The sequence below is a fragment of the Gorilla gorilla genome, chromosome 16 (genome assembly GCF_029281585.2).
Source record: "Gorilla gorilla gorilla isolate KB3781 chromosome 16, NHGRI_mGorGor1-v2.1_pri, whole genome shotgun sequence".
Taxonomy (NCBI): Eukaryota; Metazoa; Chordata; class Mammalia; order Primates; family Hominidae; genus Gorilla; species Gorilla gorilla.
In genome coordinates this window covers 75,621,328-75,640,320 of record NC_073240.2, presented here as the reverse complement: position 1 = coordinate 75,640,320, position 18,993 = coordinate 75,621,328, and the positions used below count along the sequence as shown (strand labels likewise).

The 18,993-nt window shown below is 49.4% G+C and overlaps 1 protein-coding gene across 2 annotated transcripts; it reads left to right on the top strand.

Moving 5' to 3' along the window:
• Positions 1-7,639: 7,639 nt before the first annotated feature.
• On the top strand, positions 7,640-14,355 carry CYP1A1 (cytochrome P450 family 1 subfamily A member 1). 2 transcript variants are annotated; one of them, XM_019010281.3, is made up of 7 exons: positions 7,640-8,458; positions 10,777-11,627; positions 12,183-12,309; positions 12,394-12,483; positions 12,575-12,698; positions 12,844-12,930; positions 13,123-14,355. In XM_019010281.3, the coding sequence occupies exons 2-7, from the start codon at positions 10,803-10,805 to the stop codon at positions 13,406-13,408; spliced, it is 1,539 nt and encodes a 512-aa protein (XP_018865826.1). In that variant the 5' UTR covers positions 7,640-8,458; positions 10,777-10,802; the 3' UTR covers positions 13,409-14,355. The 2 variants fall into 2 exon arrangements, with proteins under 2 accessions (XP_018865826.1, XP_018865824.1); XM_019010279.3 differs by having other exon boundaries at positions 8,186-8,458; positions 10,774-11,627.
• Positions 14,356-18,993: the final 4,638 nt, after the last annotated feature.

The following is an 18,993-nucleotide window of genomic DNA, read 5'->3' as shown; positions in this document are numbered from 1 at the left end:
TATATGTAAAGAGGCATTACTAACTTGGAAACAGAGTGTTCCTCTGATCATGCCGAACATGCCCTTCAGTAGCTCAAACATTCCCCTGCAAGGCTGATTTCACAATTCATTGGCTTGGGAAACATTTGTGCAATAATGAATTGCTAACCTGAGAAGAATTAGTCAAATTCTCATCTATAATATGGACCTAAATTAATCATATTTGATGTTATTAAAGGCAGAAGAGAAAGGAAAAAGAAGATCTCCTTTCATCTCCACTGCCCTCCATCTAGGGTCAGTCCAGAAGCTCTGGGCCACCTGCTCCCCAGCTTTCTCTGGGCAGCATCCCAGAGGCTGGATCTTCATAGCCCTTCCCCACCCACCAAAACATGGAGGATTTTTGTCCCAATCCTGCTGAGAGCAGCTGCAGAGCCTGATCTCCCCTGATTACTGTGGTGTATCTGGGGTGTGGAGAGAGAAGCCATCCTGTTGGGAGGAACCTGGAGACTTTAAAATTGGAGGAGGTTGGGAAAGTCTGAGGATCATGGCCATGTGGTTGGCAGTGAGACCCAGCCCAGATGTTGGTCTTGGATAGAGTGAAGCTGGCACAAGGCAGGATGCTAAGCTAGGCCAGACCAAGATGAACTTCTTAAGGCAGGAGTATACCTGATCACTTATCTCCTGGGAGCAAAATGATTAACGCCCATCTAGCAGGCATTAAAAAAGCATCTGAGCTGAGGGGATCCATTCAGCTGACTGTCTTGGACTTGGTGCCCTGCCTACCAGGAACCAGACTCTCACACAAGGCCTCTGCCACTTCAAATCTCGTGTATTTTCCCACTTGGGGGCCTGCCACGCTTAAATTCAATTATTTAACAGCTATCTATTTAGCATCTGCTATGTGCTAGGTGCTATTCGTGAAGCATTGATCACAAGAGATCAAAGTGCCTGCTCTGTTGGAGCTTACATTTTAGTTGAGGGATATAGCCTATCTGCAACATAAATACGCAAAATATACAGTATGTTTGGAGTCTCTAAGTGCTATAAAATTAAGTAGAGAGAAGGATAGAAACTATGAGTCAGGGTAACAGTTTTAGGTGGGATGGCCAAGGAAGGTAAGGAATACCTGAGACTGGGTAATTGATAAAGAAAAGAGGTGTAATTGGCTCATGGTTCTGGAGGCAGTACCAGCATGGATGCAGCATCTGCTTCTGGTGCGGGCCTCAGGAACCTTACAATCATCCCAGAAGGCAAAGTGGGTGCAAGAGAAAGCAGGAACAAGGGTAGGGGGAGGTGCCACATACTTTTAAATAATCGGATCTCACATGAACTTAGGGTGAGAACTCACTTATCACCAAAGGGATGGTGCTAAACCATTCATGAGGATCCGACCCCATGATCCAATCACCTCCCACCAGCCCCCACCTCCAACATTGGGGATTACATTTCAACGTGAGATTTGGAGGAGACAAACATCCAAACTATATGAGAGTCTGGGCGTGGTGACTCACGCCTGTAATCCCAGCACTTTGGGAGGCCGAGGAGGGTGGATCACCTGAGGTCAGGAGTTCGAGACAAGGCTGGCCAACATGGTGAAATCCCATCTGTACTAAAAATACAAAAATTAGCTAAGCATGGTGGTGGGCACCTGTAATCCCAGCTACTCGGGAGGCTGAGGCAGGAGAATTGCTTGAACCCAGGAGGCAGAGGTTGCAGTGAACTGAGATCATGCCACTGCAAACACAGTGAGACTGTCTAAAAAAAAACAAAAACAAAACTATAGGAGAAGGCATACTGAGAAAGTGATATTTGAGGAAGTAAGACATGAGGATTTTGGGAAAGAAGAGTTTTCTGGTAAAGGAGGTGGATGTTGAGAAACTACCTAATGGGTAATTGTACAATGCTTTTGGGTACCTTAAAAGTCCTGACCTGACCACTTTGCAATCTATGCATGTAACAAAATTGCACTTGTACCCCATATATTTGTATGAAAAATAAACAAATAAAAATTGGGGAAGGGGGAAAAGATAAATGCAAGCAAGCTTTAAAAAAAAGTTTGCAGGTGACGGGAGGAGCAAGTGCAAAGGCCCTGGGGTAGAGCACTAGATGCTTTCCACTTGTCTCTCCAGACTCACTTTCCACCCTTCTCTGCCCACTGTCCTAGAGGGCTAACTTATGCAGGCTGCATTCATGGACTCTTTGCATCCTGGCTTCCAGTTAGGTTCCATTCATGGAAGGCACCAGCAGGACAGAGAGCACGAATGGAGTGAGGTTGGAACATGTAGGCTGTTTCCCTGCGGGTCTTTGAGCACTAGCTGTGACCCTCTACTGAAGGCCACAGCTCCTGTCTATAGCCTTTCCATAGCAACCCTCTCTGGGTTCTGTTTTCTCCTCCTTTCCCTTGTTGGCTATTTGCTTGGAGCCAAGGAGCCTCCAGCCTCCATGGTGGTGAGCTCTGCTCCCAGACTGCTGGGAGTGCAGGAGGAACTGCACAGTGACACGGCGCAGACTCAACTGATCAACAATGTCACGCACATGGCTTCTGTCACAGGAACTGTCCAGCCAACAACTTGACACCATCACGGGGTCTTCTGGAGATACAATTTGCCTCCCAAAGTGGTTCGGATGGTGGCCATTTAGGTACAGAAGCAGACCAGTGGGAAGCTGCTAGATAGAAGTAACCTCTTAGGACTCTGTTCAACCTGGGTAGGTCTTCTTGGGGCCTGCAAGTACCAGGCTTTAGTCACTCAGAGAGCTCTGCCAGGTAAGCCTTCCTGGCTGGCAGGTTTGTGTTCTTGCAGTTGTAAGTCCCCCAAACCCACCTCATACTAGAAAAGAAAGAAGAGGAGGAGGAGGAGAAGGAAGAGGAGGAAGAGAATGAGGCAGGGGTGAAGAAGAAGGAAAAAGAGGGAGACAGGAAGAGAAGGGGGAGGTGATGGTGATATTGGTTTTTTAACAGGGACCTTCTATGGGTGAACTTCATTGACTTCAGGAATAACTGGACCTAGAGGCTTAATGTCTTCAATTTCCACCCCCCCTTCCTCCCCTCATCTCCCAGATCTGCTTTTCCTTGAGTAGGTATCATTCTAAGGCCGGCTTCCTTAAAAAATGACTACTGGCAGCTTCAGACTTACTTTCTAGCCAGTGTAGCCACCTCTGACAGAAGGAGAACCTCTCTTTTCCAATGATTTCATCAAAACTCCCATAGGGGGCCAGGTGTGGTGGCTCACGCTTATAATCCCAGGGAGGCCAAGGCAGGGGGGATCATCTGAGGTCAGGAGTTCAAGACCAGCCTGGCCAACTTGGTGAAACCCCGTCTCTACTAAAAATACAAAAAAAAAAAAAAAAAAAATTAGCTGGGTGTGGTGGCAGGCCCCTGTAATCCCAGCTACTTGGGAGGCTGAGTCAGGAGAATTGCTTGAACCCAGGAGGTGGAGTTTGCAGTGAGCCAAGATCACACCACTGCACTCTGGCGAGCAACAGAAGGCAGGGGGTGTTGGGAAACTCCCATAGGGTTCTCATTGGCTTGGCCTGGGGTGGGTCAGCTACAGTAACCCTATTGGCTGAGAGTAGGGGTGAGGTGATCCCAAAAGGACAATTGATGTGGTATTGCCAAAAGAAGGGAGAACAGATGCCAGGCCCCCAAAACCCACCCATGCCCACCATCACTGGGGTGACTATATAACTTATTATCATCTAAGCCAGGATCTTTTGAGAGTGAAAGAGGGCACTTTTAACAATTCTTCCATGACAACAGGCTTAGACTGTCCTGGGAAAATACTGTCATCCTAACTATAGCAGCCAAGAGCCAGGGAGCCAAGAGCTGCCCCATCTGAGCCCTGTATCCTGCAAACTCAATCTATCTGGCTCTCTGGGCACAGGCAGGAGAGGAAGGGAAGATGCTCAGGCTCAGATCTCAGTAGGAGAAGGGGATGACTGGGTGGGGAGAGGACACATTGGGAGACAAGTCCCAGTTCTCCACGTCCACCCAAACTGCCTCACCCCGACCTCCCACTACCATCTGTTGTTCACATTGTGTCTCTTCCCCATGCTAGGAATGCCCTTCCTATGCTCCTTAGACTCCAGGGGCCTTTTCTAGTTCTCCACTCTCCGGGGGGCATCCCTTTAACACCCCTCCTGCCCCAGCCTCCTCACAGCTCCTGCAGCATCTCCAGACTCATCACAGGACTTGTCTAGGGTGTGACTCCCATCTCTACCATGGGGCAGGGGTTTGCTGTGGATCTTGCTTGTCTTCCAGTCCCCTTTGCCCACAGCCTTCAGCAGGGCTCACTGAAAGCTCTAGGCTGATGATTTTGCTGGGCTAAGGCCTCTCAGCTGTCTCCATCTCTCCAGCCCAGAGCCCTTTCCCCTCCCCAGCACTTCTGCCCCTGCTCCTGGTATTGATCACTAAGGAATCCTAGCCAAAGAGCTTCTCACGCAAAGGCATGCAAACTTTGACCCAGGATTGAGTGTTCAGCTCCAGGCCAAGGTTCTCTAACCTCCTGCCCGATTTCCTCCTTCTCTGCCCAGTGCTCAGTGTGGGCCCCCTTCCTGTTATTGTGAACTGTTAGCCAAGATACGGCTTGGTGATGAGAAGTGCAACATCTCTTGTAACCCCAGTGCACCAGTCCAGGGGTGTGGAGAGGTGAGGGGCCCTGGCCCAGGGGCTGAGTATGTCTACCTTTGGCCCCCTGGGGCTTCACTCATAGTCTGGGATGATAAGTTATGGTGAGAAGGGCCCTGGCCTAGAAGCAAGAAGCTGGAGTTCTAGGCTCTGCTTTGATTTGCCATGCGTACTTGGGCCTTTTCTTTTCTGGCACCCATCTCTCCACCTAAGAAGTGAGAGACGAATTGGTTTTATTAGCTAATGAATTTTTGAGGAGTCAGGAGCCTCTTAGATAATGCAAGCAAAGCAACGCACTTTCTATCAAGAGAAGGGTCCCTGGTTGGGAGCCCTAGCACTAGTTGGTCTTCCAGCCCTGGTGACCAGGCTGCCATGATTCTCCAGCGCTGGGGCATTGGTGGGGACCCTGGGAAGCTGAAGAAGAGGTTGTGCTGCAGAGCATGTTGGAGGATCTAGGAGTGCCTTGCTTTCCACTTCCTTGCCATGGCTTCCACACAGGCTCGTTCTCTGTGGCTCTAGCTCCAACTAGGATTGAAGGACAGACCTCTCTTGGGTACCATGAAGCTCCTCAGACTGAATCAAAGATGCAGAGGGTAGAATAATTGGAAGGATGCTGAGAAAGCCCAGCAATACCTCCGTTGTCTCCTGCCTGTTCTGTTGCCTAAATTCCACCATTATAGCATGAGCACTTTGGATTCAACATCTCTCTTGCCATTTGGCCTGTGTATAGTATAGCTGTGTCTAATTCCTTTACCAGTTATTAATATCTTGCCTGGACTTGGCTTATCAGATCAATTTCCTGCAGGTTGGTTTTCCTTGTTAGAGCATACGGAAAGAAGTGGCAGGTTGGGTCGGGGCTATAGCAAGTATCCAGTGTCCTAAGAATTACCGTGGAGAAGTGCTGGAAACAGCGACCAGGAGAAACATAATTTTCTGGGGGGAGAATCCAGGAAGGCATCCCAGGGGAAGTGGTGTTTTATCTGAGACTCAAGGTAGGGGACACTAGAACTAGAAGCAGGCAGGCCTGGTAGGTTCTGCTAAAGATTCTTATTCCTGCCTTCAGAGTGGTGGGAGCTGCCAAAGAAATTTAAGCAAGGTGGTGATGGAATGAGATTTTGCGTTTTTGACAGGACCACTCTGGGTGCCACAGGATGGAGAAGTAATTGGACGGAGCAAAAGGCAAATGGGAACCTAGGTGGAGGCTAAGTGCTCCAGGGAGCAATGATGGGCCCTGGATGAGTTGTGGCAGTGGAGCTGGACAGATGCCAAAGCAGATGCCAAGCAGAGAAATGTGCCTCCTATTCTTAGCACAGTAGCCCGAGTGACCTTGCTTCTCTTACACCCCAGCCATGTCTCTATCTCGCACAGAGGAAGTCTCATGTCTCTCAATGGGGTGCTCCCTGCACATGCAGCAGGGCGCTGTGCCTCATGGGCATCCCATCCCCCTGGACTACATGCCAGGAGAACTCCCCAGTCACATGACCTCTGCACAGCCCTGGTACTGCTCGGTCCTTCAAGAACCACTGTGGTGGGGGGTGGCGGGAGGCTTTGATTTTGCTTATTCCCTCTGCCAGTTGCAGTCTTTTATTTGAGATGGAGTCTCGCTCTGTCACCCAGGCTGGAGTGCAGTGGCGCGATCTCAGATCACTGCAACATCTGCCTCCCAGGTTCAAGCAATTCTCCTGCCTGACTCCACTCCCCCTAAACCCCCCTCACCGCCCCAGTATCTGGGATTACAGGCGAGCGACACCACTCCCGGCTAATTTTTGTATTTTTGGTAGAGACGGGGTTTTGCCATATTGGCCAGGCTGGTCTTGAACTCCTGACCTCAGGCGATCCTCCCGACTTGGCCTTCCAAAGTCCTGGGATTACAGGCGTGAGCCACCGCACCTGCCCAGGTACACTTTTTATCCAGATATCTATGCACATTGATTCTTGACTCCACACTCCTGCCTCTCTCCGCAAGGCCTTCCCTGACCGCCTTGTTTTGAATTGCAGTCTGCTCTCACATAATCCCTACGCCTTTTCTGTTTAATTTTTTTCAACCGCACTTTTTACCCTCTCACATTCTCTAGATTTGGGGCATATTACTTGTCTCCTTCCATCAGAATGTAAACTCCACGAGATTAGGAGTGCTGTCAGCTGTGTTCCCTTCTCTGTCAATCGCCAGCGCCTCCGAACAGCTCCTGGCACATAGTAGTTGCTTGGTAAATATTTGTGCAATGCACGAGGCCGCATATGACCGGAATGGGAGGTGAGGGGATTATTTTCTGGCCTGGACCAGCGACGGATGGTGGTGCCACCGGGTTGGGGAGCACGTCGGGGATGGCGGGTAACGATGTTAGCTGGGGCCAGGTTGAGCTGGGCACGCAAATACAACTTTTTTTTTTCCTGGAAACCCTGTAACAGGAAGGCTCGGGAGGGCGGGACAGCGTCGGAGGCAGGCAGCTAGGCCATGCCAGGTGGCACTGGGGCTTCGTGTCGTGCCACAGGCGTGGACCGAAAATGCGGACACACGCAGGCTGCCTCTCCTCGCAGGCAGAAGCCGCACGCAGGCCTAGACCCTTTGCACCGCATCCCCTTATTCAATCGCGCACCCGCCACCCATCGACAGTTCCTCTCCCTCCACCCCAACCCCACGCCGCGCGCGAGGCTGGCCCTTTAAGAGCCCCGCCCCGACTCCCTCCCCCCTCGCGTGACTGCGAGACCCGCGCCGGGCCGGGGAATGGGGCGGCTGGGTGGCTGCGCGGGCCTCCGGTCCTTCTCACGCAACGCCTGGGCACCGCGCCTCCGGGCCAGGTGGGGCGGGGACGGGCCGCCTGACCTCTGCCCCCTAGAGGGATGTCGCCGGCGCACGCAAGCTAGCCGGGGGTAGGGTGGGGGCTCCGCGCCAGGTGCCCCCTCCGTGGTCCCTGGGCCCCAGAGTCTTTCCTTGGCCCCCCGCCGCCGGATTTCTGTGCTCTGCCAATCAAAGCACTAGCCACCCCGGGAGCCAAGAGGGACCCTCAAGGGCCGGTGGGTCCTGGCTGGAGGGACCGCGCGTTGCAATCAGGACTAAGGCGATCCTAGAGGCTGCGAGGAGCCGCTAGTGAGCGCTCAGCGAGCCTGCCCCTTCGCCATCCATTCCGATCCTTCAATCAAGAGGCGCGAACCTCAGCTAGTCGCCCGGGCTCTGGGGGACAGGGCCAGCCCCGCGGCGCCTCTGGCCTTCCGGCCCCCGTGACCTCAGGGCTGGGGTCGCAGCGCTTCTCACGCGAGCCGGGACTCAGTAACCCCGGGAAGGAGGTCACCACGGGGCAGCCCCGCCCCCGCCTGCCGAGTCCGGGTAGGCTGTAGCGCTGGGGAGGCATCTGCACGCCCAGCGTTCCAGTGGGTGCAAAAATGACGAAGAGGAGTCCCCGCGCCCCAGGATGGAGCTTCCCGTACCCTCTCTTCGGGCTGTCCTGGGACTTCTCCCTCAAACCCCCTCCTCGGCTGGGTTCTGCACTGCCCTTGGGACGCCTTGGAATTGGGGCTTCCAGGTGTTCCCAGCCCTCACCCCTCTATGTACAGGCACCGAGATGAGGTGTCCCGTAGTGGGTTCTTGCTCACCCCACCCCCTACCCCCGCCGCCCTCCGCCACCTTTCTCTCCAATCCCAGAGAGACCAGCCCGGTTCAGGCTGCTCCTCCCTCCATCTCAGCTCACTCCAGGGAAGGAGGCGTGGCCACACGTACAAGCCCGCCTATAAAGGTGGCAGTGCCTTCACCCTCACCCTGAAGGTGACAGTTCCTTGGAACCTTCCCTGATCCTTGTGATCCCAGGCTCCAAGAGTCCACCCTTCCCAGCTCAGCTCAGTACCTCCTTACAGCCACAGGTGAGTTGCTGGGGGGCTTCTGGCTTGCCCTTTCTCTCCCAATAAAAGGAACATTTTGGTGCCTCCAGGACTTCTTAGGTAGCTACCTGTCTAGCACCTCCAAAAAGGGAGGCTCAGAGTGTTTTTAGTGACCAGGCAGTCTAGCCCCCTAGTGGGGAAACTGAGGCCAGGGGAAGAGGAGGACTTGCCCATGGTCCCACAGCTGGTACCAGACCTCTAAATACAGATGGCAGCTCATTCAGGACTTCAGGACCCAGGCTCCAGCTCCATCCCCTAGTGAGTGACTCCCTGCCTACCTTGGGGCTTCCCCATCAAGGCCACCTGGCAGGCTGGAATATGTGCAGCCCCTCCCTCAGGCTTTCTGATGACAGGGGCTTCTCCTTGGGTGGGCAGGGTGGATGGAGGGGGTGGGCTGGGTTCTTACCAGCTGTACCCTGCCCTAGCCTAAGAAGCTACCCCTGGCAGATTTTACCCTCCCAAGGGTGGCTTGTCAGTGCTGAGATGTCCTAGACAGCTGGGACAATAGAGGCAGATCTGTGCAGGAGTCCCAGGCCTTTCCTATCTCATTGACCATCTTCTTTGTCCTTTGCTGGGAGACAATCAGGGTGACAGATTGCCAACTACAGGGAGCTGGAAATACCAGTCCCTAAAAACTCACCAGTCACATCTCCCTTGGCCTCCTACCATCTTACAAAGGCTGCAGGTCCTTGGGATACCCATTGTGCAGAAGGGGACACCATAGCACACCAAAGCCTGGCACTGTCCCCTGTTGACTCAGGGATCTAGTGTGCTTTGATATTTAGCCCCTCCAGGAAGCCTCCCTCCACTATGATACTTGTGGTAGGAACCATCCATCTCCCTGTCTTGTGAGGTTCTACTGTGGGGAGCCTCACTGGTAAGGCTGTCAGGTTCCCCACAGCAGATCTGGGTTTTCTCTTCCCTCTGGATCCAGCTGGGTACTCTGAACTGAGAGATCTTGTCTTACCCTCTCTCAGATGTTGAAATTGGACCCCAGAAAAGTAAAATGTGCAGTCCAAGATCACTTTGACTAGAATGTTGGGTCTACTGACCTCTAGTCCAGGGTAGCAGGCAGAGATGCCTGATATGTTGGAGAGAGTGGTTTATGAATTTACACACCCTTTTTAGGTCAAGCTTACAGAGAAAGTATTGCCTCAGTTTCCTTTCAGTTTAGATCCATTCCTGATTTCCCTCATTCCAGTCTGGGGTTTTCTTACAGCCTAGTGGGAACCTTCCCGTTATTCTCTGCTCTCTGGTAACCTGCAAAAGGGGGAGGTCCAAACTGTTCATTCATTGAGAATTGAGCCAAAAAAAAACCCTGGCCTGGATTTCTCTGACTAAAGAGCTCAATCTAGCTGGTCTCCAGCTGCCTTTAAACTGTGGATCAGTTGAACTCAGAGAGCTGGGGCTGAGAGCAATGTGGTTTGGGAAGTGGCCATCCTGTCCCCTATCTCTTCCTCACTCTGTCCTGGGGTCTGGTGGGATTTTCTGCATCCTGGGATGAGCAGCAGAGAACTGAGGGTTCTGGGAAAATTCCTTCATTGATCTGACCACTCTTCAAAAGGAGGTACATGTGACAGCAGCTGGAAATTTCCAGGGAAGTGTCCCTAAGGAGTCTGAATCCTGGCTCTGTCACTGATTGCTGGGGGACTTTGGACAAGTCAGCGCTGCTTCCCCCAAATGTTAAATGAGGCTAAAGGATCAGATGATCCCTAATTCCCCTGAGAACATGATTTTCCTAAGTGTGGTGGGTAGGACTCAGGGTGATACACATTGATTATGTGTTTATTTTAATGTGTTAGGGGAAAAATCAGACTTGTACTTTCACACAGATATTGTTTATGATGATATGTAGATAGATTTAAAGTTGATTTTAGGAAAATGTGAAGTAAATAACAGTACTGGTACTATGTGGAAATCACAGATTGACACTGGAAGATGTCAGTTTAGATTGGTACAGCAGTTAAGAGAAAGCGTTCTGGAATTAGGCAACTTGGCTTGGGAGTCTGCATCCAACACTTTCTGGCTGTGTGACCTTGGGCAAGTTACTTACCTTCTCTGAGCCTCACTGCAGGCTACTTCATAGATTTGTGGCCAGGGCTGAATGAAGAAGGACTGTGAAATTCTTAGCCCACGGTGGTAGGTCAACAACTTCTCCCCACCTCATCCTCTTCTTCATGCCCAGTAAGCAGTTCTGGTGGAAAGGTTTCCCCTTTCCCTGACACTCTAGATATTGGCTTCTCTCATCCCCCAATCTGATGGCTTGATTTTTTTTTTCTTCCTCCACCTTCTCTCAGCAGCCACCTCCAAGATCCCTACACTGATCATGCTTTTCCCAATCTCCATGTCGGCCACGGAGTTTCTTCTGGCCTCTGTCATCTTCTGTCTGGTATTCTGGGTAATCAGGGCCTCAAGACCTCGGGTCCCCAAAGGCCTGAAGAATCCACCAGGGCCGTGGGGCTGGCCTCTGATTGGGCACATGCTGACCCTGGGAAAGAACCCGCACCTGGCACTGTCAAGGATGAGCCAGCAGTATGGGGACGTGCTGCAGATCCGCATTGGCTCCACACCCGTGGTGGTGCTGAGCGGCCTGGACACCATCCGGCAGGCCCTGGTGCGGCAGGGCGATGATTTCAAGGGCCGGCCCGACCTCTACACCTTCACCCTCATCAGTAATGGTGAGAGCATGTCCTTCAGCCCAGACTCTGGACCAGTGTGGGCTGCCCGCCGGCGCCTGGCCCAGAATGGCCTGAAAAGTTTCTCCATTGCCTCTGACCCAGCCTCCTCAACCTCCTGCTACCTGGAGGAGCATGTGAGCAAGGAGGCTGAGGTCCTGATAAGCACGTTGCAGGAGCTGATGGCAGGGCCTGGGCACTTTAACCCCTACAGGTATGTGGTGGTATCCGTGACCAATGTCATCTGTGCCATTTGCTTTGGCCAGCGCTATGACCACAACCACCAAGAACTGCTTAGCCTAGTCAACCTGAGTAATAATTTCGGGGAGGTGGTTGGCTCTGGAAACCCAGCTGACTTCATCCCTATTCTTCGCTACCTACCCAACCCTTCCCTGAATGCCTTCAAGGACCTGAATGAGAAGTTCTACAGGTTCATGCAGAAGATGGTCAAGGAGCACTACAAAACCTTTGAGAAGGTACAGTCTGGGGAAAGGCAGGTGGGTGGTGGGAAGCAGATGGCGTCAGGGCCTGGGAGGTCAAAGGTAAGAGGAACTGCATGGGGCTTGGCAAGTTCTCAGGAAGGCTTCAACCTGGGATCCTGAAGCCAGTTGTGGAATAGTCTTCTTCCTTGGCAGGGAAATAGAACTTTATCTTGACTAACCCTTCCATGCTTCCACAGACAGCAATAGCCACTGAAGAGTCATTACATGCAGGACCCTGTGGCAGTTGCTGAGGGAGCCAGGAAGAGTTAAAGAGTTCATCTCCTGGCCTCATAATAGAAAGAAGATAAAGAGCACATCCAGGTGATAACAGTACAAGACGCTGTGTGTCAGATGTCCCATGAGTTGGGGCTAGCAGCATTCTAAGGTAGTAGGAGAGAGCCTTGCAGAGGCAGAGAGAAGCTGGGACAACAGCCTCAGGGGGCATCACCTCCAGAACAAATGTGCTAGGAATAGTGAAGGACCAGACCTGGATGGAGAGGTAGCTCTGGGTTTGAGATCTTGCTCACCTGTGGACTTTCCCTACCTAAGGGCCACATCCGGGACATCACAGACAGCCTGATTGAGCACTGTCAGGAGAAGCAGCTGGATGAGAACGCCAATGTCCAGCTGTCAGATGAGAAGATCATTAACATCGTCTTGGACCTCTTTGGAGCTGGTATGGTTACCCCATTGTGTCCTTCCTGTGCTCAAGTGCCCTGACCTGCTGCCTGCCTAACTTCTTCTGTTCTACCCTGTCCAGGGTTTGACACAGTCACAACTGCTATCTCCTGGAGCCTCATGTATTTGGTGATGAACCCCAGGGTACAGAGAAAGATCCAAGAGGAGCTAGGTAGGTAGTGGCTCCCTTCAAAGGGGTCAGTGCCAGGGGCCTGGCCAGGTCTAGGCAGCCCCTGCATCCATCTTGTCCCTGTGTTCTGCAGACACAGTGATTGGCAGGTCACGGCGGCCCCGGCTCTCTGACAGATCCCATCTGCCCTATATGGAGGCCTTCATCCTGGAGACCTTCCGACACTCTTCCTTTGTCCCCTTCACCATCCCCCACAGGTAAGGCCCCATGGAGCCACTGCTGTCTGTTACTGGTCTTACTCCAGACCACATACCTGATTAGGGTTAGTGGGAGGGACACGGCATGGGAGACAGGGAGATTTGCCTGTTGCCCTGAGCCTGACTGAGCCTCCTTTCTCCCTAGCACAACAAGAGACACAAGTTTGAAAGGCTTTTACATCCCCAAGGGGCGTTGTGTCTTTGTAAACCAGTGGCAGATCAACCATGACCAGTAAGTTCAGAGATGCAGAGGAAAGGCTGGGTCCACCCTCTTAAGCTCTTATATATGATTAATACAATCATTGCATTGATCCTCCTGTCCATGTGCTGCTTGCCTGTCCTCTATCCTTTGGGGCTGGAGCTCCACTCACTTGACACTTCTGAGCCCTGAACTGCCACTTCAGCTGTCTCCCTCTGGTTACAGGAAGCTATGGGTCAACCCATCTGAGTTCCTACCTGAACGGTTTCTCACCCCTGATGGTGCTATCGACAAAGTGTTAAGTGAGAAGGTGATTATCTTTGGCATGGGCAAGCGGAAGTGTATCGGTGAGACCATTGCCCGCTGGGAGGTCTTTCTCTTCCTGGCCATCCTGCTGCAACGGGTGGAATTCAGCGTGCCACTGGGCGTGAAGGTGGACATGACCCCCATCTATGGGCTAACCATGAAGCATGCCTGCTGTGAGCACTTCCAAATGCAGCTGCGCTCTTAGGTGCTTGAGAGCCCTGAAGCCTAGACTCTGTCTACCTGGTCTGGTTGGGCAGCCAGACCAGCGGGCTGGCCTACGTGGTCTAAGGTTCAGCCTGAAACTCATAGACACTGATCTGGCTGCAGTTTTGCTATCTGGGCTGTGGGCAAGCCTAAGGGATCCTGCCTGCCCCTACCCTGGACTTGCCTCTGCACACCCTCCAGAGACAACAGGTAAAACAGGGCCACATAGATGCTGATGGAGCCTTCCCAAGTTGTGCTTGAGCCAGGAGGCCTGCTAGGGTTAGGAGGTCCTCAGGCCTCTGAGAAGCTCTGAAGAACTCTCTGGAAGCCCCTGGGCCCAGTAGCTAGCTGGCTCTGTGGGGGTGCTGACTGGCTTCAGCAAGTTAGAACTAGCCAAACCAGGACCCTGTCCAATCTTTGACAATTGGGAGCTGCCAAGAGTGAAGGGAAGAGACAGCCCAGGATACTGGCACAGAGGTAGTCTCACTGCTTGAACTAGGCTGAGCAATCTGACCCTATGGGTCTAGGACACAGTTCCTGGGAACATCGCATTCCTCTGCCCTTCCTGCAGGCAGGAACAAACAGGGCTGCCTTCTGGCCTTGTAAGACCCTTATTGCTGTCCAGGAGGGGCTGGGGACTTGTGTCTGCGGGGAGCAGAGCGCACAGGGAGTGCACATATCCACGCAACAGGACTAGGGCTGGAGTGAGGGGGTGGTATTTCAATTACCTTCTATTGGTCTCCCTTCTCTACACTCTTGTAATAAAATGTCTATTTTTAATGTTTGTACACAACAATCCTTCTATTCTAGCCTACATTGAGCTTGCATGCTTGCATAAGAGCGTAAGAACCATTGATTTAATGTAATAGGGAAAATTCTAACCCAGGTATCCAAAAATGTGTAAGAACAACTACCTGAGCTAAATAAAGATATTGTTCAGAAATCCTATAGGTGGAGATTTTTTGAATCATAAATGATTCATCACTCATCTAAATACTCACCCTGAACCCCATTCTGTGTTGGGTTTTACTGTAGGGAGGAAGAAGAGGAGGTAGCAGTGAAGAGGTGTAGCCGCTGCACTTAAGCAGTCTGTTTGAGGGACAAGACTCTATTTTTTGAGACAGGGTCCCCAGGTCATCCAGGCTGGAGTGCACTGGTACCATTTTGTTTCACTGTAACCTCCACCTCCTGGGCTCACACGATTCTCCCACCTCAGCCTCTGAGTAGTTGGGGCCGCAGGCACACGCCACCACAGCTTTTTTTTGTTTGTTTGTTTGTAGAGATGGGGTTTCACCATGTTGCCCAGGCTGGTCTCAAACTCCTGAGCTCAAGTGATCCACCTGCCTCAGCCTCCCAAAGTGCTGGGATTACAGGCATGAGACAAGACTCCTAATCACTGTGCTGACTTACTCCCTCTCTAACTTACCACAAACTGATGAAGCGTATTCTCCGAATTAGGCAATAAGGGTATCAAGTGAATATAGTACAGTCCCTGCCTTCAAGAACCTCCCAAAATGGTTGAGGGAACTGACACATAAATACATCATTCAATTCATTGTGGTCAGAACTCTACCAGACAGATGCATACGGGAGGTGGGGTCCAGAGGCTGGGTCGGGGAGTGGGCACCGGGAGATTTCCAGGTCTTTTTTTTTTTTGAGACGGAGTCTCACTGTGTTGCCCAGGCTGGAGTGCAGTGGTGCGATCTCGGCTCACTGCAAGCTCTGCCTCTGGCGTTCACACCATTCTCCTGCCTCAGCCTCCCAAGTAGCTGGGACTACAGGCGCCTGCCACCACACCCGGCTAATTTTTTTGTATTTTTAGTAGAGATGGGGTTTCACCATGTTAGCCAGGATGGTCTCGATCTTCTGACCTCGTGATCCGCCCACCTCGGCCTCCCAAAGTGCTGGGATTACAGGCGTGAGCCACCACGCCCGGCTTCAGGTCTTGAGGCTATCTGAGCCAAGCCTTCCTTGAAGGATGAGAGACAGTCTTTCATTTGGGACTGATAGCATTAGATGCTGAAGTCCAAGTGGGTAGGCTCTGGTCACAGTTTTGTGGGGAGAGGGGTTCTCAGCTCAGCAGTTGTAATCTGCTGCTCACTCTTCATGCCCTGGCGTGGGTTCTACAATCACATTAGAACCCACATCTCAATGCTGAAAGCCCCTGTCCATCTGAGATGGCAGAGTGGTGGTGATGCCAAGTATGGCAGAGGCTGAACCCACATAGCCAGGAGCTGAAGGGAGACACACCTTGGGATGTGACCTCCCTACCCCACCCCAGACCATCTTTCTTCCTGAAGCATTGCATAGTGGCCAGCAGTTGCTGTTCATGCACCGTGGCTCCCGCTCACCAGGAGCTTCAGGCTACTGCAAGGAACAACCAAGCTGAAGTCAGCTGCAGCAACCTGCTTTGTGCAGTGGCGGCCGGGGGGGATGAGAAATTTGGTGCTCAATCATTCTTGTAGTGATTTATATTTTCTACTTAAACTATAACTTGCATTTATGCTATATACATAAACAAGCCATGAAAGCATGCTACATGAAAGAAGCCAGACACAAAAGGCCGTGTATTTTATGACTCCATGTGTATGAAAAGTTCAGAATAGGTAAATTTATAGGGACAGAAAGTAGATGAGAGGTTGCCAGGGAATATGGGGCAGGGGGAATTGGGAGATGCAGAGTTTACTTAGGGGTGATGGAAATATTCTAGAATTAGATAGTGGTGATGGTTGAACAACTTTGTGAATATACTAAAAACCAGTGACTTATGCAGTTCAAAATGGCTTAAATGGTAGAAAAAAGGCCTGGCGCGGTGGCTCACGCCTGTAATCCCAGCATTTTGGGAGGCTGAGGTGGGTGGATCACTTGAGGCCAGGAGTTTGAGACCAGCCTGGGCAACAAGGGGAAACCCCGTCTCTACTAAAAATACAAAAATTAGCTGGGTGTGGTGGCACATGCCTGTAATACCAGCTACTCAGGAGGCTGAGGCACGAGAATCGCTTGAACCCAGGAAGTGGCGGTTATAGTAAGCTGAGATCACACCACTGCACTCCAGCCTGGACAATATAGCAAGAATCTGTCTCATAAAAACAAATCAAGAATTTATTCTACCTGTTCTATATGAACTATACCTAAAAAGAACCAAATAGATTAGAAAGAAGCATCTCTTAAAAATATTCCAGCTGGGCACAGTGGCTCATGCCTGTAATCCCAGCACTTTGGGAGGTCGAGATCACCTGAGGACAGGAGTTCGAGACCAGCCTGGCCAACATGGTGAAACTGTCTCTACTAAAAATACAAAAATTAGCCAGGCGTGGTGGCGGGCGCCTGTAATGCCAGCTACTCGGGAAGCTGAGACAGGGGAATCACTTGAACCCGGGAGGCAGAGGTTGCAGTGAGCCAAGATCACGCCACTGCACTCCAATCTGGACAACAAAGATCGAAACTCCGTCTCGAAAAAAAAAAATTCAATTATTACGTGAAAAAGAAATTATAGAATTAGTGTCATTATTTTGTAGTCACCAATAAATTAATAGATCTAAACATTGTGCCTAACAACTGCTGACATCATAAAAGGAGAGAAAATCAGACATCATGTGACTCCTGATGAAAGAACACAACAGCACCTATAGTGTTGTCAAAGGGATTGCATCAGAGGCTGACCAAGACTCTGGAACCAGCAGTCAATATGCAACAAATACAGAGGATGTAGGGACGTGAACTGCAACATGAATGTGCAGTCAGTAAAATTCAGACTTTGGAAGACTCTGTAGGTCAAAAGGCCTGGGTTCTTCAACAGAAAATCTATAAGGAAAAGAAAGGGATGGAGGGAAAACTTGTAGATGAAAAGAAACTATAAAAAGACATCAAATTGCTTGAACCCAAATTTTAAGAAATGAACAACAATAAACTATAGTGTCCAGGGATACACACTTAGTGATGAAACTGTAAAGAACAGGGAAATGATTACTACAAGAGTTTGGGGAGTGGTTACTTTTTGGGAGAGGGAGTGGGTGATAATTGAAATTGGACATGTGGAGGGCCTCTGGGATAGCTGATAAAGTTCTATTCCTTGACTCAGTGTGGTTACAAAAATGTTTGCTTTATAAAAACGAAGAAAAACATACAAATAGCTTGTATTGCTTTTTGCTTTTGAGAAATATAATTAATATATATTGTCAATGCCCTCCAGTCAAGGGCCACCAGGAAAACACCTGTAGTTAAACAAGTTGGATTTATTACTCATTGCAGTGGGGAACCATGGGGTATCTCGACAAGAGGGTTTTGAAAAGACTGATTATATATAATACATATATAATTGGCTCTCATGAGCCAATACCTCAAAATAAATCTCTTTATATATATAATATATATCTTTATATGTATTATATATAACATATCTTTATATGTAATATATAATATATATCTTTATATGTATTATATATAACATCTTTATATGTATTATATATAATATATATCTTTATATGTATTATATATTATATATCTTTATATGTATTATATTTAATATATATTTATATGTATTATATTTAATATATATTTATATGTATTATATTTAATATATATTTAATATATTATATATCTTTATATATAATATATAATGTATAATATATAATATATAACATATCTTTATATAATATATATGTTCATATTCTTTTTCCATTTATAAATATATATCTTTATGTATAATATATTATATATATTCTATATATATTATATATACTATATATCTTTTACATAATATATCTTCATATATTATATATGATATATATCTTTATATATAATAATCTGTATATAATATATAATATCTCTTTATATGTATATAAAGAGCTCATGTAATATCTCTTTATATGTATATAAGAGCTCATGAGATTATGGAGGCTGAGACAGTCCATGATTTGTCATCTGCAAGCTGGAGACCGAGAAAAACCAGTGGTGTGTTTCAAAGGCCTGAGAGCTGAAGAGTTGATGGTTTAGATTCCATTCCAGGTCTAAAGGCCCAAGAACGAGAGCACCATGGACAGAAGATCCATGTCGAAAATCAAAGGGTCAGGCAGAGTTCACTCAACCTTCTTCTGCCTTTTGTTCTATTCAGGTTCTCAACAGATGCCCACCCACATTGGGGAGGGCCACCTCCTTTACTCAGTCCACCAATTCAAATGCTAATTTCTTCTGGAAACACCCTCACAGACACAGCCAGAAATAGTGTTTAACCAGCTATTTGGGCATCTTGTGGCCCAGTCAAGTTTACACATAAAATTAACCATCACACCCGCTGTTAGAGACATTCAGAATCCTCTGTGCATACCCAGTGCATATATATATATATATATAATGTATATGGAGGAGTGTGTGTGTGTGTATATATTATATATAATATATATATGAACAGCTGAAACATTTTGGGGAAAGACTGTATTTCCAAACAAATGCAGGTATCTGCTGCTCAGCAAATTTAATATGTTCAGCATCTTTCAGTTGGGCTCCTTATCTTATTAACAGTTTGGAAGTTTCACCAAAATGAAAGCCCCACATAGTGACAACTGCAAGGGACCCTCAATTCTTAAG